We start from the raw sequence: 18,143 nt of genomic DNA, 5'->3' as shown, positions 1-18,143 counted from the left end.
GGCCTGTTATGCTCCCTACCACGTGACCAGGACGCGCTACGTCTGGACACACTGTCCACCCTTCCCTCCACTGTTCGCCGCCGTCCAGACGTCAGCAGACGGATTAAGACGGTCGCATTACGGTCGGCAGGAATTTCCTTTCGTTCGATTTCTTTAAGTTCCAATAAACAACCGATTACTACTATTCTTGCATTCAGTTCACTCGCGACATCTTCTTTTATACGGTTTAAAACTCGCATCAACTATTGAGCCCCCGCAATTATAGCTCAAACACACGAATCTCGACGATTGCGCCTCAACTTGCGCGTTCGATCATCACCTGTCTCCAAGGGCCGAGCAGAGGAAGCAGCCGACCAGCATGCCGGTCATAATACTGCTCTGCACCAGGGAGCGCATCCATGCACGTTCGCACACCAGGTCCCACTGCGTTAGGGAAGCGGCGGATGCGAGTCTCTGAGGCAAAGCTTGGCCGGAACCAACATGAGTAGATAATTTCAAACACCCTGTACTCCAGTGTCTATACTCCGTTTACGGAGTGTACGGAGTATGTACGGAGTATATACTCCATTTACGGATTTTACGGAGTATATACTCCGTTTACGGATTGTACGGAGTACATACTCCGTTTACGGATTGTACGGAGTATACACTCTGTTTACGTAATGTAGGAAGTATATACTCCATTTACGGAATGTACGGAGTATATACTCCGTACCGTGCTCAACAGGCAACGCTACAAAGGCGTGACTGCACGCAATCCTGATCGAAAAAAACAAACACTACGTCTCATACAATATAAAGGTATAGGCATGCATCATATATAACCGCTGGACCGATTTGAACGATATTTGTAGCATTTGAGAGAGAAAGTTAAATTCTGATGGCTCTAGGAAGAATGCTTTTCTTTTAATTATGCATCTGGAATAATTTGCGAAAAATCCCGAAAGTTCGTGCTTGGAAAAAAAATGAAGCACTAATTTTATACATCCGTAACACTGCACGAAAAACAGTTATCGCAGTTGTGTAAATTGCAACTATCAGAGAATCTAAAGCGGACAAATTTGATACACGAGCTCAAAGCTTACGTCAAATTTTACAGCGTCTACAAGAGTTTAGCAAAAGTACCACTGACATATTAGTCGTATATTAGAGAGCTGTGTACAATAAATCAGTTTTCTTTGCATTACATGTAATTGCGATGTATTTTATTCCTGAGTTGTAGAGTTGTAAACATGATAACTTACATTGTGCAATTTCGCAATTTTTAACAGTTCTTCTAAAAAGATTAATGACCTAAACAAATATCTTCTTCGTGCAGTCACTCAAATTTAAGTTTATATTCTTGAAGTGCAACAGACCTCATCAAAATTGGGGCCCTGTTTATCGATAAATATAATTTTTCTTTGCCACGTATCTATAGGTACGAGCTCACTAGGTAAAAGTTCCTCTTAAGGAATATATTGTTATAATAAATCTGATGAGGTTGGGAAAACCAAATACAGTCGACTCCCGTTAATTCAGCCTCGGTTATTTCGAGTTTTTGTTTAATTCGAACACATCGGAAAGTCCCGGCAAGTAACCGCATATTACTATGCAAGGAAAACTCGTTTAGTTTGAACGCGATAACGTACCGCTTCGGTTAATTCGGCCTCCATCGGGTCCCCATCATGCACGTACCGGTCACTAAAAACTTGGAAACGCTAAAAATTCCGCAGACGGTCCTACTGCTTCTCCAGACGCCGAGAGTGACGCTAGCAACGTCTCCTGTAGTGATGATGACGTGTTTCGCTGTGTCCTGGGCGATGTCTCTTTTGAACATCTCGTCAGCGCCGACGACAGTGTGGAGGTCTGTGAGCCACTGGTCAACGTTGACATGTATAGTTGCTGTTACACTGCATCGAAGTTGTCTGTCGACAATGACGGACTACTTGAAGCAATAAAAGCAATTTAAATTCGTTCATTTTGTAATCCTTTGTTTATTCGACCTTACGGATAATTCGGCCATATGTGTCTGTCCCACAAAGGTCGAATTAACGAGAGTCGACTGTACCTTCCCGTGGTGAGGATGGCTGGGAATAAGAAAAAGCGTCCTTAACAGCTGTAACGCTAGCGGCGCAATGAACGTTCGAAATAATGAAACGGGATGCGCACCATAGAGTTTTCTATAAAATTACTAGTGGAAACTTTCGTGCTAGTGTCTACGGGAAAGATGCAGGTATGGCTCTTCAGCGCATGATGGCCTTGTACATGTATTTGCCTAAACTTCGCCCTGGTTGCTTCAAACGACTTTGTGACTTCGCAAGCTGACCACTTTCAACAACGTGTGGCGCTATCAATGCAACAATTCGTAATGATTGCAAATGTGCGCAGAAACTGTCTTGTTTTTTTTTTTTTTTTCTAGAAGACTACTAGTGCTTGTAAACTTAGAAAGATAAAGCATAATCGATGAAGTCACAACTACGTTTGAAGCCACAGGTACGAAGATGAGGCAAGTCCATGAAATAACTACCGTTCCCGTTGTACCTAAACAATCGCAGTGCCGGGATTCCTTCTAGCAATATTTGTAGAAAATTTTACGTGATGCACGGTTTCGGGCCGCCTCTAAGTCTGCTGTGCGATTGACGTACACTCATGGTTGCAGGAAAAAGCAGTTCGCCTACCTCTTGAACCAGCGTGTGGCCCGAGAAGCTGTTCCCGTAGTTCCACGTTTCGCACGAGACAAAGGCGCCTTCGGTGGCGACCAGCCGGCCACCAGTGACCGTCGTCGGCCGCCTCAAGCAGGCGCTGCCTCCCAAGCCATCACCTTCCTCCGGATACCGAGAGTCACGTGACTGGTTCGAGGAGCTCCAGGAGTCCATCGTCGTCGCATTGCCGGTCGAGGCCACGTGGTCGGGATCAGCGCACCAGTGGTCGATGTCTGGCGCAATGAAGCTGGACACGACGAGGTGAAAACCCATGAAGGTGCCTCGAATAAGGCCGAACCAGAAGATGTTCTTCTGGAACTTGCCGTAGTCCCCGATGACGCCGCAGATGTCCATCTTGTGCAAAACCTGTAGCGCACCTCCCTGAGGTTGTCGCGGGTGTAAAACAGTTATACCAAACCCGTGTCCGCCAATGTGCACACTTTACTACAAGATCGCTTCGGCTTTCCCGAGTTCTCGTTCCTCGACTCTCTCGCGCTGTCATTAACTGAGATTCTCCCCTTGTATTCTGCTGGCCACTTGCGCCGTGTCACTCCAGTCGGTTTGCACATCGATTCGTTCACGCTCATGTTAGTCACGTCAGGTTAGACTCCGCATGTAAAGCCGGTAAACACACATACCTCAGCTTGAAGTTCTCGGGTAGCTATAGCTTCAGCGTGTCACGCTGTCTGCCCGCTTCTAGGCCTGAAAACTGGTTGCATACACTTGCCTCTTGTGTTGCAGCCCATACTAAGCCTAGCTAACAGCATCGTTGAGCTATTCTTTAATGATTCACCTTACACAAAAGCAAGATGTGCACATGATGGTAATGCTGGGAATCTGTCAGTACGGTGTTCACCTTAACCGGTTTCGCCAAAAAAAAAAAAAATGGGAATACCCGAATCCATTACCTGGTTTCATAAACAGTCTTGAACTCGAGTCACGGAATGCTTCGTGTCGTTGGGCTTTAGAACCGCCGCCGCTGAACCAGGCTTTTGGAAGAGTCTTTCGGGTCTCTTGTGAGAATGAGAAGAACAGAGAGTTGTGCGTATACACGCAAGGTTACGTCTTTTGTCGCGCTCCAACCTGTCACGAATAAGTTATCGCTCACGCTGGTGTAAACGCATTGTTTTTTCTAGTTGCCCTGACTCCCGCCCCCATTGGTTTAACGTTTGCGGGCCATTGTTCAATAGCTCCCCGGTGCCAAAAACGCGTCGCGACAACCCGAAAGAGACCTTCCCTGTGCATCAGGAAGGAGTGTGTCTCTTTCATTTTATACATTCAACGTCGGCGTCGCTTCTGAATTTTGCCACGGGCATACGTAGGCGTCATCCAGAATGTTCTATAGCGAGATCTGTGAAGCTATCACTCATGTTAGATCGCGGTGGTTTTGTACGGATACAGCTAAGTATAAGGCACACGCCAAAGTTTTGATGATCGCCATTTCTTCTCCGGGAATTGTTCGCGGTCCCGTTCCCGCTTTGAGCTATAAAGTGACGGTTACACCTGTGGCGGCAGATCTACTCCCACTTTTCGACAGCCACTCCCCGTCCGCCGCTGACAAACTCTCTTGACGAGCGAAGTCGGCGAAGCAATGAGCGTCTACATATCCTAGTCTGTTAGCGTATGCGTTAATTCGCGCCGGTGGTTTCAACAGCCGACGGTTGCGAAATGTGTTACGCGTTGGTTAGGGGCTATATAAATGCGCCGTGCACGCCGACGGACGCGCCACTGGTGGCGGCCTTGCGCAGAACACGCGGGAGAGAAGCCTGGCGCGCGCCGTAGTTTGTTGTGTCGTTGATCGTGCTTCTCTGTCTTATTCACGTTTTCAGAGCAAGATAGGCAACACTATTCGCACGTGTGGGGTGGCCAAAGCTTCAGGGAATGTCGAAGAAGAATTGTTGCAGGATTGGGGGCTCAAATACCGGTGAAAACGTGCGGCGATACGGTTCTAATCATTCCCGGCAAAGCCTCATCAGCGAGAGCAACGGTAGCAAAAATGGATCGTCGCTTCGAAGGGAAATTTCTTGTTCTCATCCTTTCCTTTGTCTGGTCGGTGTCTTTTTGCACTCGATCATAGTTAGACGCGTGAGCAACGAAGTTCGTCTGCAGTGCAGCATGAGGTTTAAAGGCATTTCGCTAAAGTTCGGAAAGCTGTTTGCCGCTTATACTGTTTTCCGCTTCTTTACCGCGTTGCGCTAGCTAGGCAGCACGACTGCACGAGCGCATTGCGTTGTATGTTAAAGCTACTGAAGTTTGCAAGAACTGAAATTGTTGGTTTCATGTGGCGCGGTAAATCCTCGCGGCAGCTGTCGCGCGCTTCATGTTTTTACATCTATCTTATGCGTGGCTTCACACATGTTTAACTGTTGCTAGTTGCTCCATGCATAACTCTTGTCGATTCTTTTGAGCTGCGAAGTTTTCACCCTGCCTTGTTTGTAAAGGGTATAAATCACGCTGTGTCTTATCGGAATGATACCAAGGAAGTGCTTCTTTAACAGCTTTATTCTTTTCGCCCGAGGGCATCTTAGATATTGTTTGCGTTTTTGGAAATGTGTTTAGAAAATAGGTAGTTCAGGGCGAGAATTGCTAATAGCTGCTGCATATAGTATTTTTGTTCCATTTCTCGCTGAAAAGTTCGCGTTCCGTTTGGGAAGTCATCACACCTCCATGCCGCCTGGGCAAACTTAACACGCCGAGTTTGTTTGTTTCACAACGTAGTCCCTTCTTGCATGTGAGTTTTGTACTCAACTGAATTCTTTCTTATACTTACGCTGCAGACAACTATACCGGGCCTTGCCGCCAGCGCTCATCTACTTAGACTGGCGCTGCTCTGCCTTTAAATATATCATGTGGCACCTCTCTAGTAATATAAAAAAGTACTGAAAAGTTAGTCAGTCTTTAGCTTTGTACGTTTCCAAGCAGCTCCCTTGGGGAATTTAACATTGCACAAACTGCAGCGGGAACGGTAGTTCATCGGCGTATGCAGCAGAATTACATCGGCGGTACAGCACTAACACGCGCTTTTATTAGCCCGTGTGTTTGGTGACTTCGTTGGCTAGTGTACGCGTTTCCATCAATAAATTGGCAATTACTCTTCTTGAGGCGACTTCGACTGCACTTATTCGGCGATGTCACATGTATTCATCGGCAGAAAAATCACAACGGCATATGCAGATTGCACCGTGCAGATTTGTTTGCTATAAGTCTGCACTAACGACGGGTGCTTATTATTCAGGTACAGAAGCAGCACTGCGGCAAGGGTAGAATAAAAAAAAACCATCGAGAGATCGCATCACTCAACAAAATTTATCGGCTAGTGAACATGAGCTCCACGTCATGTAAATGGGGTTCATGGCGTTTGTCTGCGGGACACACCTTGCACGTATGTGGACCATGTTGTCCCAAACACCGGTAACATCGTGTTCATACCCGCTCGCACAGAGGTCAGCATCTTCCCTACAGCTGTCACCGCAGAAGAAGCAGCCTGGTGCCCGAACAAAGGAGAAATCGCAGCCGCGAACTTCAGCCACCCTTGCTGCAAAGGGTTGTCGTCTGCTACTGCTCCCGCGTGTACTGTTGGAAGCGTCCACTAGGTGGCTTTCAGTGGCGCCTCTATAGGCGGTGCACGAGGCGTATAGTTAATTCTGCCCTCGAAAACAGCGCCAAAGGCACTAACGTCGTCTCGAAGATGGACTGATGCTTTGGCTTGTGTGGCATTCTTAGCAGTATATATAGAGCAACAAGACGGTAGAATTAAAGACCTGAATGCGCCGCAGCTACAACTTAAAACTGTCTCGTGATCGATGCCTCCGTTCTATAACAGGAAGGAAGAGGCGCGAAGAATACAAACAAGCAGACCGTGTGTCACAGGCCACTACTGAAAAAGAAACATTTTTTTTTTATGCAAGGTTTTCTTTGGAGACTTTAGATCAATTTGGGGTTTGTGGGATCTGGGTATCTGGCCAGTTTCGTTTCGTCAAATGAGACGTTTGAAGCCTTCTAGCGCACGCACGGCCACGACAATAGACGCGCTGAGTTAGCATAGAGCACTGAGCTATTATGTACGCAGCAATAACAATCCGTAATTGGAGCAAGAAAGGACAAAATTATATCGGGATGCTCTAGTTCTCATTGCACGCGCCTTGAACTGGAACCGGAAGTGTGGCTTCACTCAACGAAAAAAATATGGGCCGATCCCGCAGCTAGCGCAGTCTAAATATGTGGGATGATCCCGACGGTAGTTCAGTCTAAATAACAAATCACATGACGCACGAGTGCGTCAAAGAAGACCTTGTCTTTCTTCAATGTTAACCGCGGTTGACTCACGTTTTGTTTTTGTTTTTTTTTAATTTCAAACAAGGGAACAGACGGACAGAAGGCGCAAATCTCATTTCTGCTATTCTGCTTCAGCGGCTTGTCCAGCTTCTCTAATCGACGCGAACGCGCAAGCAGACGACAGAGCGTCTTCTGGGCCGCTTTCAACTTGTATATGCAACGGGTGCGTTGCCGCGCGGTGTTGCACAATTTTAGCGGTATGGCCAGTCCAGACTGGCGTGCGTGTGATGCCATGAGTAGAGATATATACGCTAGGGCCGCTTGTCACTGCCAACCTAGTTTAGGCACAACCCGAAATGTCAAAGAAAAACGGGGGTCAACCCACCCCTTTCGACAGCGCGAACCCATCGAGGTCTCCGAAGGATAAACCTCCACGCACGAATGCCCCGCCCCCCCACCCCAAACACACGAGCGGGAACAGAAGAATCCAAAGATGACATTGAGACGTCGTCGCTTCACGCTCGTGTTTTTCCGGCAATCAGACGTGGAAAAGGAAAAAAAAAAGAAAAAAGAGGGACCTTGCTTCGCAGCTTAGATGAACAGGAAAGAACGTCTACACCTGCCGATTGCCTTCCTTCGAGACACTCTGTTGATCAACGTTTAGTGAAACGTGCGTGGCATCAACGTATGTGAGATGCTCGGGCGAAACAGTTGCCGGCCTACTTGGAGGAAGGAACTAACGTATATGGGAGCGAGCGTTAATTGCACCGCGCAGCCAACCTTGCAAGCCAACCCTTCGCGAAGCCACCCCCCCCCCCCCCCCTTCGCTTTTTCTCTCTCAAAAAGGGGTGGACTTGACCTCGTGCTATACCCGGTAGATTTTAATCGACGCGCACTTGTTCGGGTGCTAGCCTTGCTTGTGTCCAGCGGTGCGCAGAGTTGAGGTCACGGTCACGAAGTAAAAATATACGGGAGCGCCGAGCCGCCTATCTTGCAGTGTATTCGGCGCGGCCAACTAATATGTCCCAGCGATAACAGGCGCCCGGCATTCCACCGTGCGCTCTGCCTCGGCTCCCCCCCCCCCCCTTTCTTCTTCGTGGCTTTCCAAGGTTCCCCCCTCCCTTTCCTCCTTCCTTCCCGTGACGTTGACATAAAATATTCGCGCTATACGGCAGTCAAGTTGAGAATCGAATGTATTGAGATATACCTCAATAAGATGAAATAATGAGTGGCTGGATGACGCGCTTTCAATGTGATCGCCGCTTGAAACGGTATATCACTGAAATTTTGTGAATGTGTTCTGCGATCGGCGCTTCATTTCAAAAGCTGCGTTCTTGACGCTACCGGATATTGTTATAGAATCCTTTTTTTCCCTATATATATCTTTGCTTTCAAAGTGTGGATCATTTTTTTTATTGTGACTATAATGTCTTCCTGTATTTTATATCGTACACATTGCAGTAAAGCTTGACCTTTTCTATCCCCCTCCCTCCCTCCCTATATGATGCCCTAAAGTGTCCTTTGGGTATTCAAATAAATTATTTCGAACTAGAAATTGCATTTTGCGGCCGCGCATGTTGTCGTCGATCCCGCCGCTACAAGGCCGCGAGCGTCGACCACAGTGCGGTCGACGCTCGCGCGATATTCAAATAATAGGCGACGGTGTGCATCCCTTCGGTCACTTGTTGCAATGTATGCATTTACTGGCCTTTTTATCTCCCTCCCTCCCTATATGGTGCCCTAACGTGTCCTTTGGGTACTCAAATAAATAATTTCGCACTAGAAATCGCATTGCGCGGCCGCGCATGTTGTCCTCGATCCCGCCGCTATACAAGGCCGCGAGCGTCGACCGCAGTGCGGTCGACGCTCACTCGATATTAAGATAACATGCAAGGATGTGCATCCCTTCGGTCATTCGTTGCAATGTATGCATTTATCCCCTTCGTTGTAACGTGCGAGCGCGCCAGCCGTCTGTTGCCGTCTGTCGCACCCATTGTCTTTCGGGAAAAGTGTTACCTGCGTGCGGCTATATGCAGTGGAAGGCAGTAAAACTTGCACCGCGACTTGATCGCGTGTTGGGCCGACTTTTCCTGGCCTTCAATTGACTTTCACGTAATTCCCCCTACTATATAGCTCGTTCCTTGCTCCAGGCCGGCCAAGCACGCCAAGATAACCTCGCCTGTCACTCCGCCACAACGATATAGACCGTTTTTCTTTTTCCCCGTTTCCGACAATTAAACACCTGTCGTTGGTGTGTCATGGCGCCAGTACAGATTTACAAGCAGGCATGGTAACGCTACTTAACGTTAGCATTGTGCTCAATGGGGCTGGTTGGTTCATCTTCAGAGTAAAAACAGGAACAGCGCAACGCAGGACAGACCGCTGTCCTGTGCTCTTTGCTCGCGTGTCCTGTGTTGCGCTGTTCTTGTTTTTATTCTTCCTAACGTATTTCATCCTCGTATTTCATCTACATATTCTTTGCGGGCCTCTATAGCTAGACCTCTTGCATAATGCCGACAACTCTGCGAGCGCATTGGGTTTCCGCCACCATTATGCTTGCTCTCCACGATGGATGGCATCTATAGAAGTGCGGGCGAGCGCAGGGAGTAGGGAGTGTGCAGGAAGTCTAGGGAAGCGCGTAGGGAGTATTTGGGCCACACGGGCTCTGCTATAGGCTGTGCCGGCCGTTCGCTCGTTTACTTCCCGCCAATTGTAGCAGTTAAGTACAGCTAAAAGTAATGTGTATACAGTGCACACATGGCTATCTAGTTATCCGCTTTTCATAGTTGTGAGCTACAACGGCGTCGCGGGCTGCTACAAAGTCGTGTATATATATATATATATATATATATATACATATATATATATATATAGGCGACGGCAGTCGCGTTTCCTGAGCCAACAATGACATGACCGGCAGCGGTGGCTGCAACAATACAAGCTGAACATGTGCACGATCGTGTGGGCGAATACTTGGCGCCTGCAAGGCCACTTCGGCCGTGCTGTATAGATGATGGCGCTGGGTTGCTACGCAACAGTATACTACGTAAGATATTGCCGCACGTCGGGCTTCCTGTTTCGTGTAAGTTGCTCTGATGGAATCAGGAATCACTTAATCAGAAACGACTTAAGACTGGGCAAAAGTTGAAGGGCGGATGTGCGGTTAGCCCGCACGTCCTTATTAAACACTTATTATTAGGGGCTTTCGAACAGTAAAATTTTGTCGAATTGCCTACTCGTGACCTGACACCAACTCCATGATCAAGGCACTCATGCAGGACCTTACAATGGCTTACAAAGCCCACTATGACAACATTCACAGACGTCTACATATGATTGACCCAGACGGTAAATTCTGTTTGCCCCCGAAGCTTACACGGAGCAAAACATCATATACACAGGATTCGGCTCGGCGTTGCTTTCACCCGTCGCTACGCACACCTCATCGGCCAATCGAACAGCCCTGATTGTGAACACTGCCAGATGCCCGAAACACTGCAACACGTACTGTGCGACTGCCCAGCATATATGATGGAGCGAAGGACGTTAGACAGTTTCCTAGCCAGCGTTGGCAGACAACTACTGTCGGAGAAAGCTATCCTCGGCCCATGGCCTGACACTGCAATTTCAATGCGTGCAACAAAAGTATTGTTGAAGTTTCTGCAGGACACCAAGCTCGACGAGCGGCTCTAGCGAGACAACTGTCTCATGTACATAAGCACTCACCACTTCTCTTAGCATCATCATCCACCCCAAGTACTTTCACTCCCTTTCCCTCTTCCCCAGTGCAGAGTAGCAGACTAGAGCGCACTAGCTCAGGTCGACCTTTCTGTCTTTCCTATCAATAAATTCTATTCATTCAATTGTCGAATCGAATGCAATGCAAATGCAGTTTTCTTTTTTAGCGCTCACAGTCATCAGACGCTAGCCTAATCAAACCTATCATCATGCTGTTGAATGTCTGAGACTTACCGCGAGGAATACCGCCGGTGTAGCGCGGAGGTTGTCCTTCCCAGGGAGCTCGAAAGCAGCGCACGCATCGGTCGGAGCCACACGGAAGCTATGCCCACTTTGCCCCCCCGTAAACAGAGCCGGAGACTTGGCGGGGCCTAAGACCGCGCCGGCTGGTATAAGGGCGCCCTTCGGCCGAACGCCGCAAGTGGAAACCGCACCGGAAGCAGCCCGGAAGTTCCTCTCAGTGGCTGCCGTGGGAGCACAAAAGGACGCATGCGGCGATCGACTCTTCACGCAGCGTTCTGCTGCATTGGCGACGGCCAACCGACGCGATCCTCATCAAACCTACATTATACGTGTTGTGTTGCATCAATTCGCGCTCTTTCTTTCTCTGCGCTTTTCGTTGTTGCTGCTGCTACTACCACACTGCTGCTGTCATCTTATTCAGTTCATTTCGTGTGTGTATGTGTGTCTGTGTGCTTTGTTGGCTTGGTGTTCGGGCTCGTGTAGCAGAGCGGGAGGGCCGTGAACGCGCAAGACTCGATAAGACGGCCTGGCGCGGCGACGGTGGCTTGGCTGCGGATATGACGCAATCAGCGCAAGCGACGCGTATAAAAAATAGTAAGCGCGCGCAGTTAATTGCTCGTCCCGCGAGCGGTGCCTGCGGGTAGGCGCAGACTCGGGAGAGCGAAGCTGCTCCCTGCGCTTTACTTTTTTGTTGTTGTTGTTGTTGTTTGTTTTTGAGTAATCGGAGAGCGGTCGACGCGCGGCCGTCGACCGAGCGGCTTGCCCCCGATACGAGACGCTGTGGAAGTGGAACTGTTTACGTTCCTGGGCCGGAGAGGGCGAGACCGCGGAAGAGTCCACGCGAGCAAGGGGTGGCCGGCGCTGGCGTTCCTTACACACAGAGGGTGTTCCAGCGAACACTTTAATTTTTTTTTTTAAATTGCCTCTGCCAAATAGCACAATTATTCTAGTCCATGAGCGGGTCTACTAGAAGGGGCGGGCATTGCTTGAGCAAAAAAAAAAGAGAAAACGTTGAAATGCATAATCGACTATAATTCACGAAAATTCTCTAATTAAGTTTCTAACCAATTGCGTTATGGCACATATTTCAATTTACAAATTCCAGCGGGTCAGACTACGAGGTATGTCCATTGAAAATAATTGTGTGGATGACACCATCTACGAGATACGCGCCGTCAAACTTGCGGTAAGAATGCACAGTCGTTCCACTTACTTTCTTATCAAAACGCCGTTTTATGCAATGAAGCTCAAAATTAACTGGAACGCCAATGCATTTCTCCGCAAAGTTCGGGAATTACTATCTCGAAACTGGTGTCATCCTCATAATTTGTTCCAAGTAGATCCACCTTGCGAACTCGCCCGCTAGAATTTGTATGTCGCAATGTGTGCCATAAGGTGATAAGTTAAAAACTTACTGAGTGAATTTTTGTTAATCAGTCGGTTATGCATTTCAGTTTGTTGTGTAACTTATGTCCGCATGTTCGAGTAGATCGGCTGCTCATGGACTAGAATTGTGCTCTCTGCCACAGGCAATATTTAAGTATTTTTGAACTGTTCGCTGAAACACTCAGTATAGTATACGTGTATATGAAAGAGAAGAAGGGAAACTGGGGGTTTTTCTGTTAACCACAACCGTATGAAGATAAGGAAAGCACAGAAGATATTATCTCTAGTTTTTAATTGAAAAGTAGAAAAGGAAACAGCTGCGGATGAAAGACAACTTGCGGCCGGTGGTGTGTATATATATATATATATATATATATATATATATATATATATCGTGCAGCGTTGTTCAGCGTCAGCCCGGCTGCTGTGGCATGTGGTCTCCGAAGCCAGTTTCCCCCCAACTGGGAGGGAAAGAAATCCCACAGATTTCCGAAAAAAAAAAAAAAAAGCGGTTGTTTAGTTCGCAAGCATGATTTTGCTAAAAATATGTTTTCTTTGTTTGCTAAGGAAAAATAGACTGCAATAATTTTATAGCTTCAGCTTGTTATTTCTGCGCCAGTTTTGAAACATCCAGAACACGAAGGCACTAAACTCAAGCTAAGAGCACAGCAAGTTGTTCTGTCAAGCAGTGTACTACTACACAAAAGAGAAGAAGGCATCAGAAGGCAAACTAAGGGAGGTGTTAATTAAAGAAGGCAAGTGCTCGTGCTTATAGCAGGCCTCTCCGAAAGGTTCAGGTATAAGATACTTGACTGTTTTCGAACTTCGTAGTGTTGGCCATTTCACAAGCTGCTAGCAAGCGCCCCCTACCTTGTACACCACGATCTGCGGCCGAGACGCGTCAAGTGGCGGTGGGATCATATGGCGGGACTCGTTCCTGTGCGACGTACTTGAGCCCCTGCGTTGCTCCCGGTGAGCGTTCTTCATTTTGTTGTTGTTGTTGTTGTTGTTCGCTTAATAAATCAAGTTGCATTCAATCAAACCACTGTGACCTGTGGATTGCTACTATCTTCAACAATAGGGCAGCCAACCTGGCACGTCCTTAATTGGTTAACCTCCCGACCTTTCCCTCTTCGTTTCTCTCTCTCTCTCTCTCTCATATGCATGCAACTCCACGCTGAGACTCGTTTTGCAGTATATCACAAATAGCACACCACTATATGTGGGCATTAACGTTCTTTATTTTTCTCCTTTCAGAAGCTAAATACGCATATTGCGGTCACTGACAGAGGCCGAAAATTGTAAAGTTACCTGGTCAGTGGCTGTTACGAGAAAAGCAAATGAGAGCTACACTTTTATTTTATTTTTACTTATCTTTTGTGAGTATGGGTGTGCACCTCTCTCTCTCTCTCTCTCTCTTTCGTTCGCCGATCCGCGTGACAAGGCCATCTTTAGAAAATGAAGCAGGTCACTGACCTTAGTTAGTGACCTGATTCGTTTTCTAGCAATGCTTTTACCTCCACACCAGACTGCATTCCGCCAAACTCTGAACTATACATAAGGTCATCTGCGTCCGGGGGGATGACTGGTGCTTGTTCGTTTTTGTTGCATGCGTCGTGCTCGAAGCAGAGCACGGGCTATAGGAAAACAGCAATGCAGGCGCCCGCCGCACCGTGAAGGGTCTCGAACCTCCGTGAAACGCGAGAACCCGAAAAAGTGAATGACAACCAAATCGGACCAAATTGCGATTCTTTCGACAGTGAACTAGGGTGGTTGCTTGGGCTAGTTGGTAATTCATGATAAAAAAAATGGCTGTGGCTTAGCTAAGGTTAAGCCCAGGATGCGAAGCATACTAGCCTTTATTTTAGTTGTTGAACCACTGTTTAGCCTGGTGAACTGCTGTTGCTTGGCTATATTTGGTTCGACTAGACGAAGAAACAACTCATGCGTTACTCTGCTTATTCCTTTATTTTCAAACCAATAAATACGCTGTGGTGATCAGTAAAGGCCGTTTCCGTGGCTCTTTGTAACTTGCGCTTTGCGGTCTGACGAGCGGCCCTTTCCTTTCCCGCCATCGCGCTATACAACTGGCCTCGACGAGAGCGCGCCGCTCTTTTATACAGCTGTTATATAACCCCAGTGCCCTAGGGAGGAACGGGAGTTAGGCCGCAGCACCGGCTGTGCGACCGCAGGCGAGCGCAAGAGTTGAGCCCGGCTTGCAGCTGTTGTGACGTCAGTGCCCTAGCGGGAGGAGCGGGAGTTAGGCCGCAGTACCATCTGTGCGACCGCAGGCGAGCGCACGAGTTGAGCCTCCGCTTTTGCAGCTGTTATGATATCATATGGTAGCGCTACGCGGCCGCGCGCGGCGCAGCAAGGAAGAGCGTGGCTGTGCGGCTAGTATGCTTCGCATAAAAAGAAAAAAAGAATGACGTACAGCGCGAAGGACAAAGACTGCGACAGACGACATACACTGCGCTGAATGTCGTCGCAGTAAATGTCGTCTGTCGCAGTCCTTGTCCTTCGCGCTGTACGTCATTTTTTTTTTTTTATCTTACGACAGGTTTCCGAAATTTACCGGTGGTTTATTTCGAGCAAAGTAATTTTGGTATTAGCGTATAACGAGGTGTCTGACTTTTGAAGCAAACTGAACCAGTTGTAACGCTATTTATAGCTGCGCGGCGCACCTATTGGGAAAGCAAGCCAGCGGACCGGTGCGCAGGTCGAATATGCCAAGCTGGAACGAGCGCCGAGCCTTGCTGTTGCTCCTCAATTTCTTGCGAGCACATCAACGGACAACTCACCGCGTTGAATGAGAAAATCAGCCTTTTTCTGTTTACGCCGCAGAACTATTTAAAGCGCGTCATGAAATTTACATATCGCCTTGCGGCGTAACGTATGTCATGATCTATACTTCAGACTTTCCGAGCTGTACCCATCGTCCCTGCCCTACCAAGCCTGCAGGCAACAGTGCGTTAGCGAGGACATCCCTGCTGCTTAATTAAAGCATCGTAGTAACACTATAAGGCAGGCACGTACCCAGGATTTTTTTCCGGGGGGGGGGGGGGGGGGGGGCCCAACCCAAGGTAACTTTTCTGTGCAAATGAGGGGGGGGGGTGTACCTTTACTAGTACAATATGAATAGCGTCCAGCATTTGCCATAAAAACGCGTAAACCCACAAAAGAGAAATGAAATAGGGTGTACTTTACAGGTACGCCTGTGCTATACGCCTCTCCCTTGCTTGGCAAACAAAGAACCACGTCAAATGGACTCGCGCAGGAAAGAAGCGCAGGAATAACACTGCGAAGAACAAGTACAGAAGCGAACGTGTAACATAAATACTCCTTTAGTAGAACAAAACTTTAAGAAACAGTAGTTGACAACAAAGGCACACGGACTACGCGGAGTTGTGTTACTCCGCCAGCCAATCACAGAAGCAAACAACATTGTCGTCATGCGGCCTTTTCAAAATGGCGTCGTACTTGATACCTCCGGAGCGTCTGCTATTCTTCAAGAGTCTTTTCATCGGCGGAAGCAATGAGGTGTGCAACAAACATGGACAAAATGGATGCCGTTTACAGAACTGCGATATCTGTTCTTGATGCAGAGCTATGGATTTGTGGACTTCTTGCTTCTATTTTTTTCAAACTGTCGAATATTTGAAAATCTTTTTAACAAAATTCAGGCCCTAAATGGAAATTCCGCTTCTGACAGTCACTATAGTTTAGCTCTCTCTCTCAAATCCAACAAACTTTATTAAAATCGGTCCAGGGGCTATCTCAGAAAGACGTTTGAATATCTCAGAAAGACGTGTATTTGAATAAGCCACGTCGGAGTTGGGCTCGAGCTAAAGCTTCCTCTTAAGTTGTATCCGACTATAGTAGCGCTTTTTGAATTAGCTCTGGAAGAAATATACAAAAATATACATTTGCGGAACAATCACAGTTGTTTTGGATCCCTTGTTCACTGCTGTAACAAGTGCCACAACCGACTCGTATTGTTATTTGGGAAGCTACGTAACGATGCGTGCCAGCGAGCCGCGTACAACCGTGCATGGCGCAGGAAGCTGCGATTCTACACGTACTGCGCCCACCGCGGAAGGTTAGAAAAACATCTACATAAGCACAGGAGAGAAATGGCAATGTTAAGCGGCTCTAATGATAACTGTAGAAGCGTCATTCAGAACACACGGAATTGTCCTCCATTTCCGGCGGTGTTTTCTCTACTTCCTTCTTAAATAAAAAGATGTTGATCCATAAATGTTTTCATAAACAACGGTTACAATTGTTAATTTTCGCTTTTCCTTCCTGTTTGGCTGTTGCCTTGGCTATCTTTCTCTCTTAGGAGATCGCCTAATTTCTCAAATCCTTGCGACTATTGTTTTAACGGGTGACTGTCATATTGCCTAAGAGTTTAAGGGTTATTGCAGGGATTGATGATGGATGCTGTCTCGCATCATTTTATTTTCCACCTTATCTAACCCATATCACGGGTATCGTTCCGAGGATCTGTCAGCGTCGCGGCGAGCCGTCACTCGAGGAAATAATGGAACAAAAAGAAAAGTTAAAGGCAATTGGTATTTTCTTTGGCCGCAACTCGCTCCACGTGCACACAGACCAGCTGACCACGAACTGAATCCCTTTCCTGGCCTCTGGATCAGTCTAAACGAGGAAGGTTGAATATACGAAGCAACAACAATGGGCTTGACCTTTGAATAGACGGTGACAACTAAATACATCTCGAGTTATTCGCGCGGGCACCGAATTGATGAGGAAACTGGCCATAACATCCCAGGAGACGCCGATAACTGCCGCCATCCAAAAGGAGTGTGAAAGGCAGCAAAATGTGGACCGCTGAATAGCTGTCAAGCCTCAACACTGATTTGGCGGCGCTTTAAGAATGTGTATGAGCAATGGTGGCGTGGGGGGGGAGGGGGGGGTATGCGTCTTAATTTCGGGGGGGGGGGCCCGGGCCCCCCCGGGCCCCCCCTTGGGTACGTGCCTGCTATAAGGCTCGGACAGCAGAGTAAACTAATACGGGTGTCACACAGCGCACTTTTGATCGCGATCAAGCCCAATCCGGATCGAACTTCTCGGTCGTGATTGGCTCCTTTGCACAAAATGCGCGAGAGAGCCAATCGCAGTCGCGAATTTCGATCCGGATCGGTCCCTATCGCGATCAGAAGTGTACGTGTGACACCGGCATCACAAAACAAAGCTTAAGCGCTCATCCCTCTAATTTATTATTATTATTATTTATTAAAGCGCCTGCTTAAACGAAAGTATACTCTCCGCGATTTGAATCGCATGCATAAAAGGAAAACAATGGTCTACTCACCGGGAAAGAAAGAAAGAACTCGTCGCGATCGAAGTGTTTCTAACAAACCGCCATACAGTATCGGTCAACTTTTTTCCCAATGCGCAGGTCTCTTATCCATGTCGCCCTCCGATGCGCGTCGTCTGCTGCACTCGGCAGACGATGGAACGATACGTTGCCAGCTTTCCACCGCGATTGCAGGCGTAATGCTACACAGCAAAAGCGTTTCGACATCTGTTTTCGGGCTTGGGCGCGGCGGCATCGCCGCTATTTCAAAACCACGAGGCAACTTTGCAGCGCGCGCCGTAATGCGAGAACCTCTTTCGCTTCAAGGCTGAACGCGGATTGGCTGTTGCTGGACGCCGCCGCTAGGCGGCGAGCGATAACGCGGAATCGTGGTGAGGATGGAGAGGGCGCTAGAAGGAAGTAACATCGTGTTTACTCTCTCATACAAACAGGCGGGTACAGTAGTAGAGCAGTAGCTTCCAGGTTTATTTTAGGCA

General features: G+C 47.9%; 1 protein-coding gene across 4 annotated transcripts in view; it reads right to left on the bottom strand.

Moving 5' to 3' along the window:
• Window positions 1-17,928, bottom strand: part of LOC126525867 (solute carrier family 22 member 3-like) — a 39,373-nt gene extending 21,445 nt beyond the window's left edge. Inside the window, exons 1-4 of one of the 4 annotated variants that reach the window (XM_055067900.2) lie at window positions 17,662-17,928; window positions 3,593-3,697; window positions 2,661-3,065; window positions 320-423 (exon numbers count right to left, since the gene is read on the bottom strand). In XM_055067900.2, coding sequence (XP_054923875.2) covers window positions 320-423; window positions 2,661-3,038 — 482 coding nt within the window. In that variant the 5' untranslated portion in view covers window positions 3,039-3,065; window positions 3,593-3,697; window positions 17,662-17,928. Of the gene's footprint in view, window positions 1-319; window positions 424-2,660; window positions 3,698-17,661 lie in introns of all 4 variants that reach the window. The other 3 variants (XM_072289986.1, XM_055067901.2, XM_055067902.2) reach the window with 3 other exon arrangements.
• Window positions 17,929-18,143: the final 215 nt, after the last annotated feature.

Source organism: Dermacentor andersoni, chromosome 8, assembly GCF_023375885.2.
Source record: "Dermacentor andersoni chromosome 8, qqDerAnde1_hic_scaffold, whole genome shotgun sequence".
Lineage (NCBI taxonomy): Eukaryota > Metazoa > Arthropoda > Arachnida > Ixodida > Ixodidae > Dermacentor > Dermacentor andersoni.
This window is presented reverse-complemented; position numbering and strand designations above follow the sequence as displayed.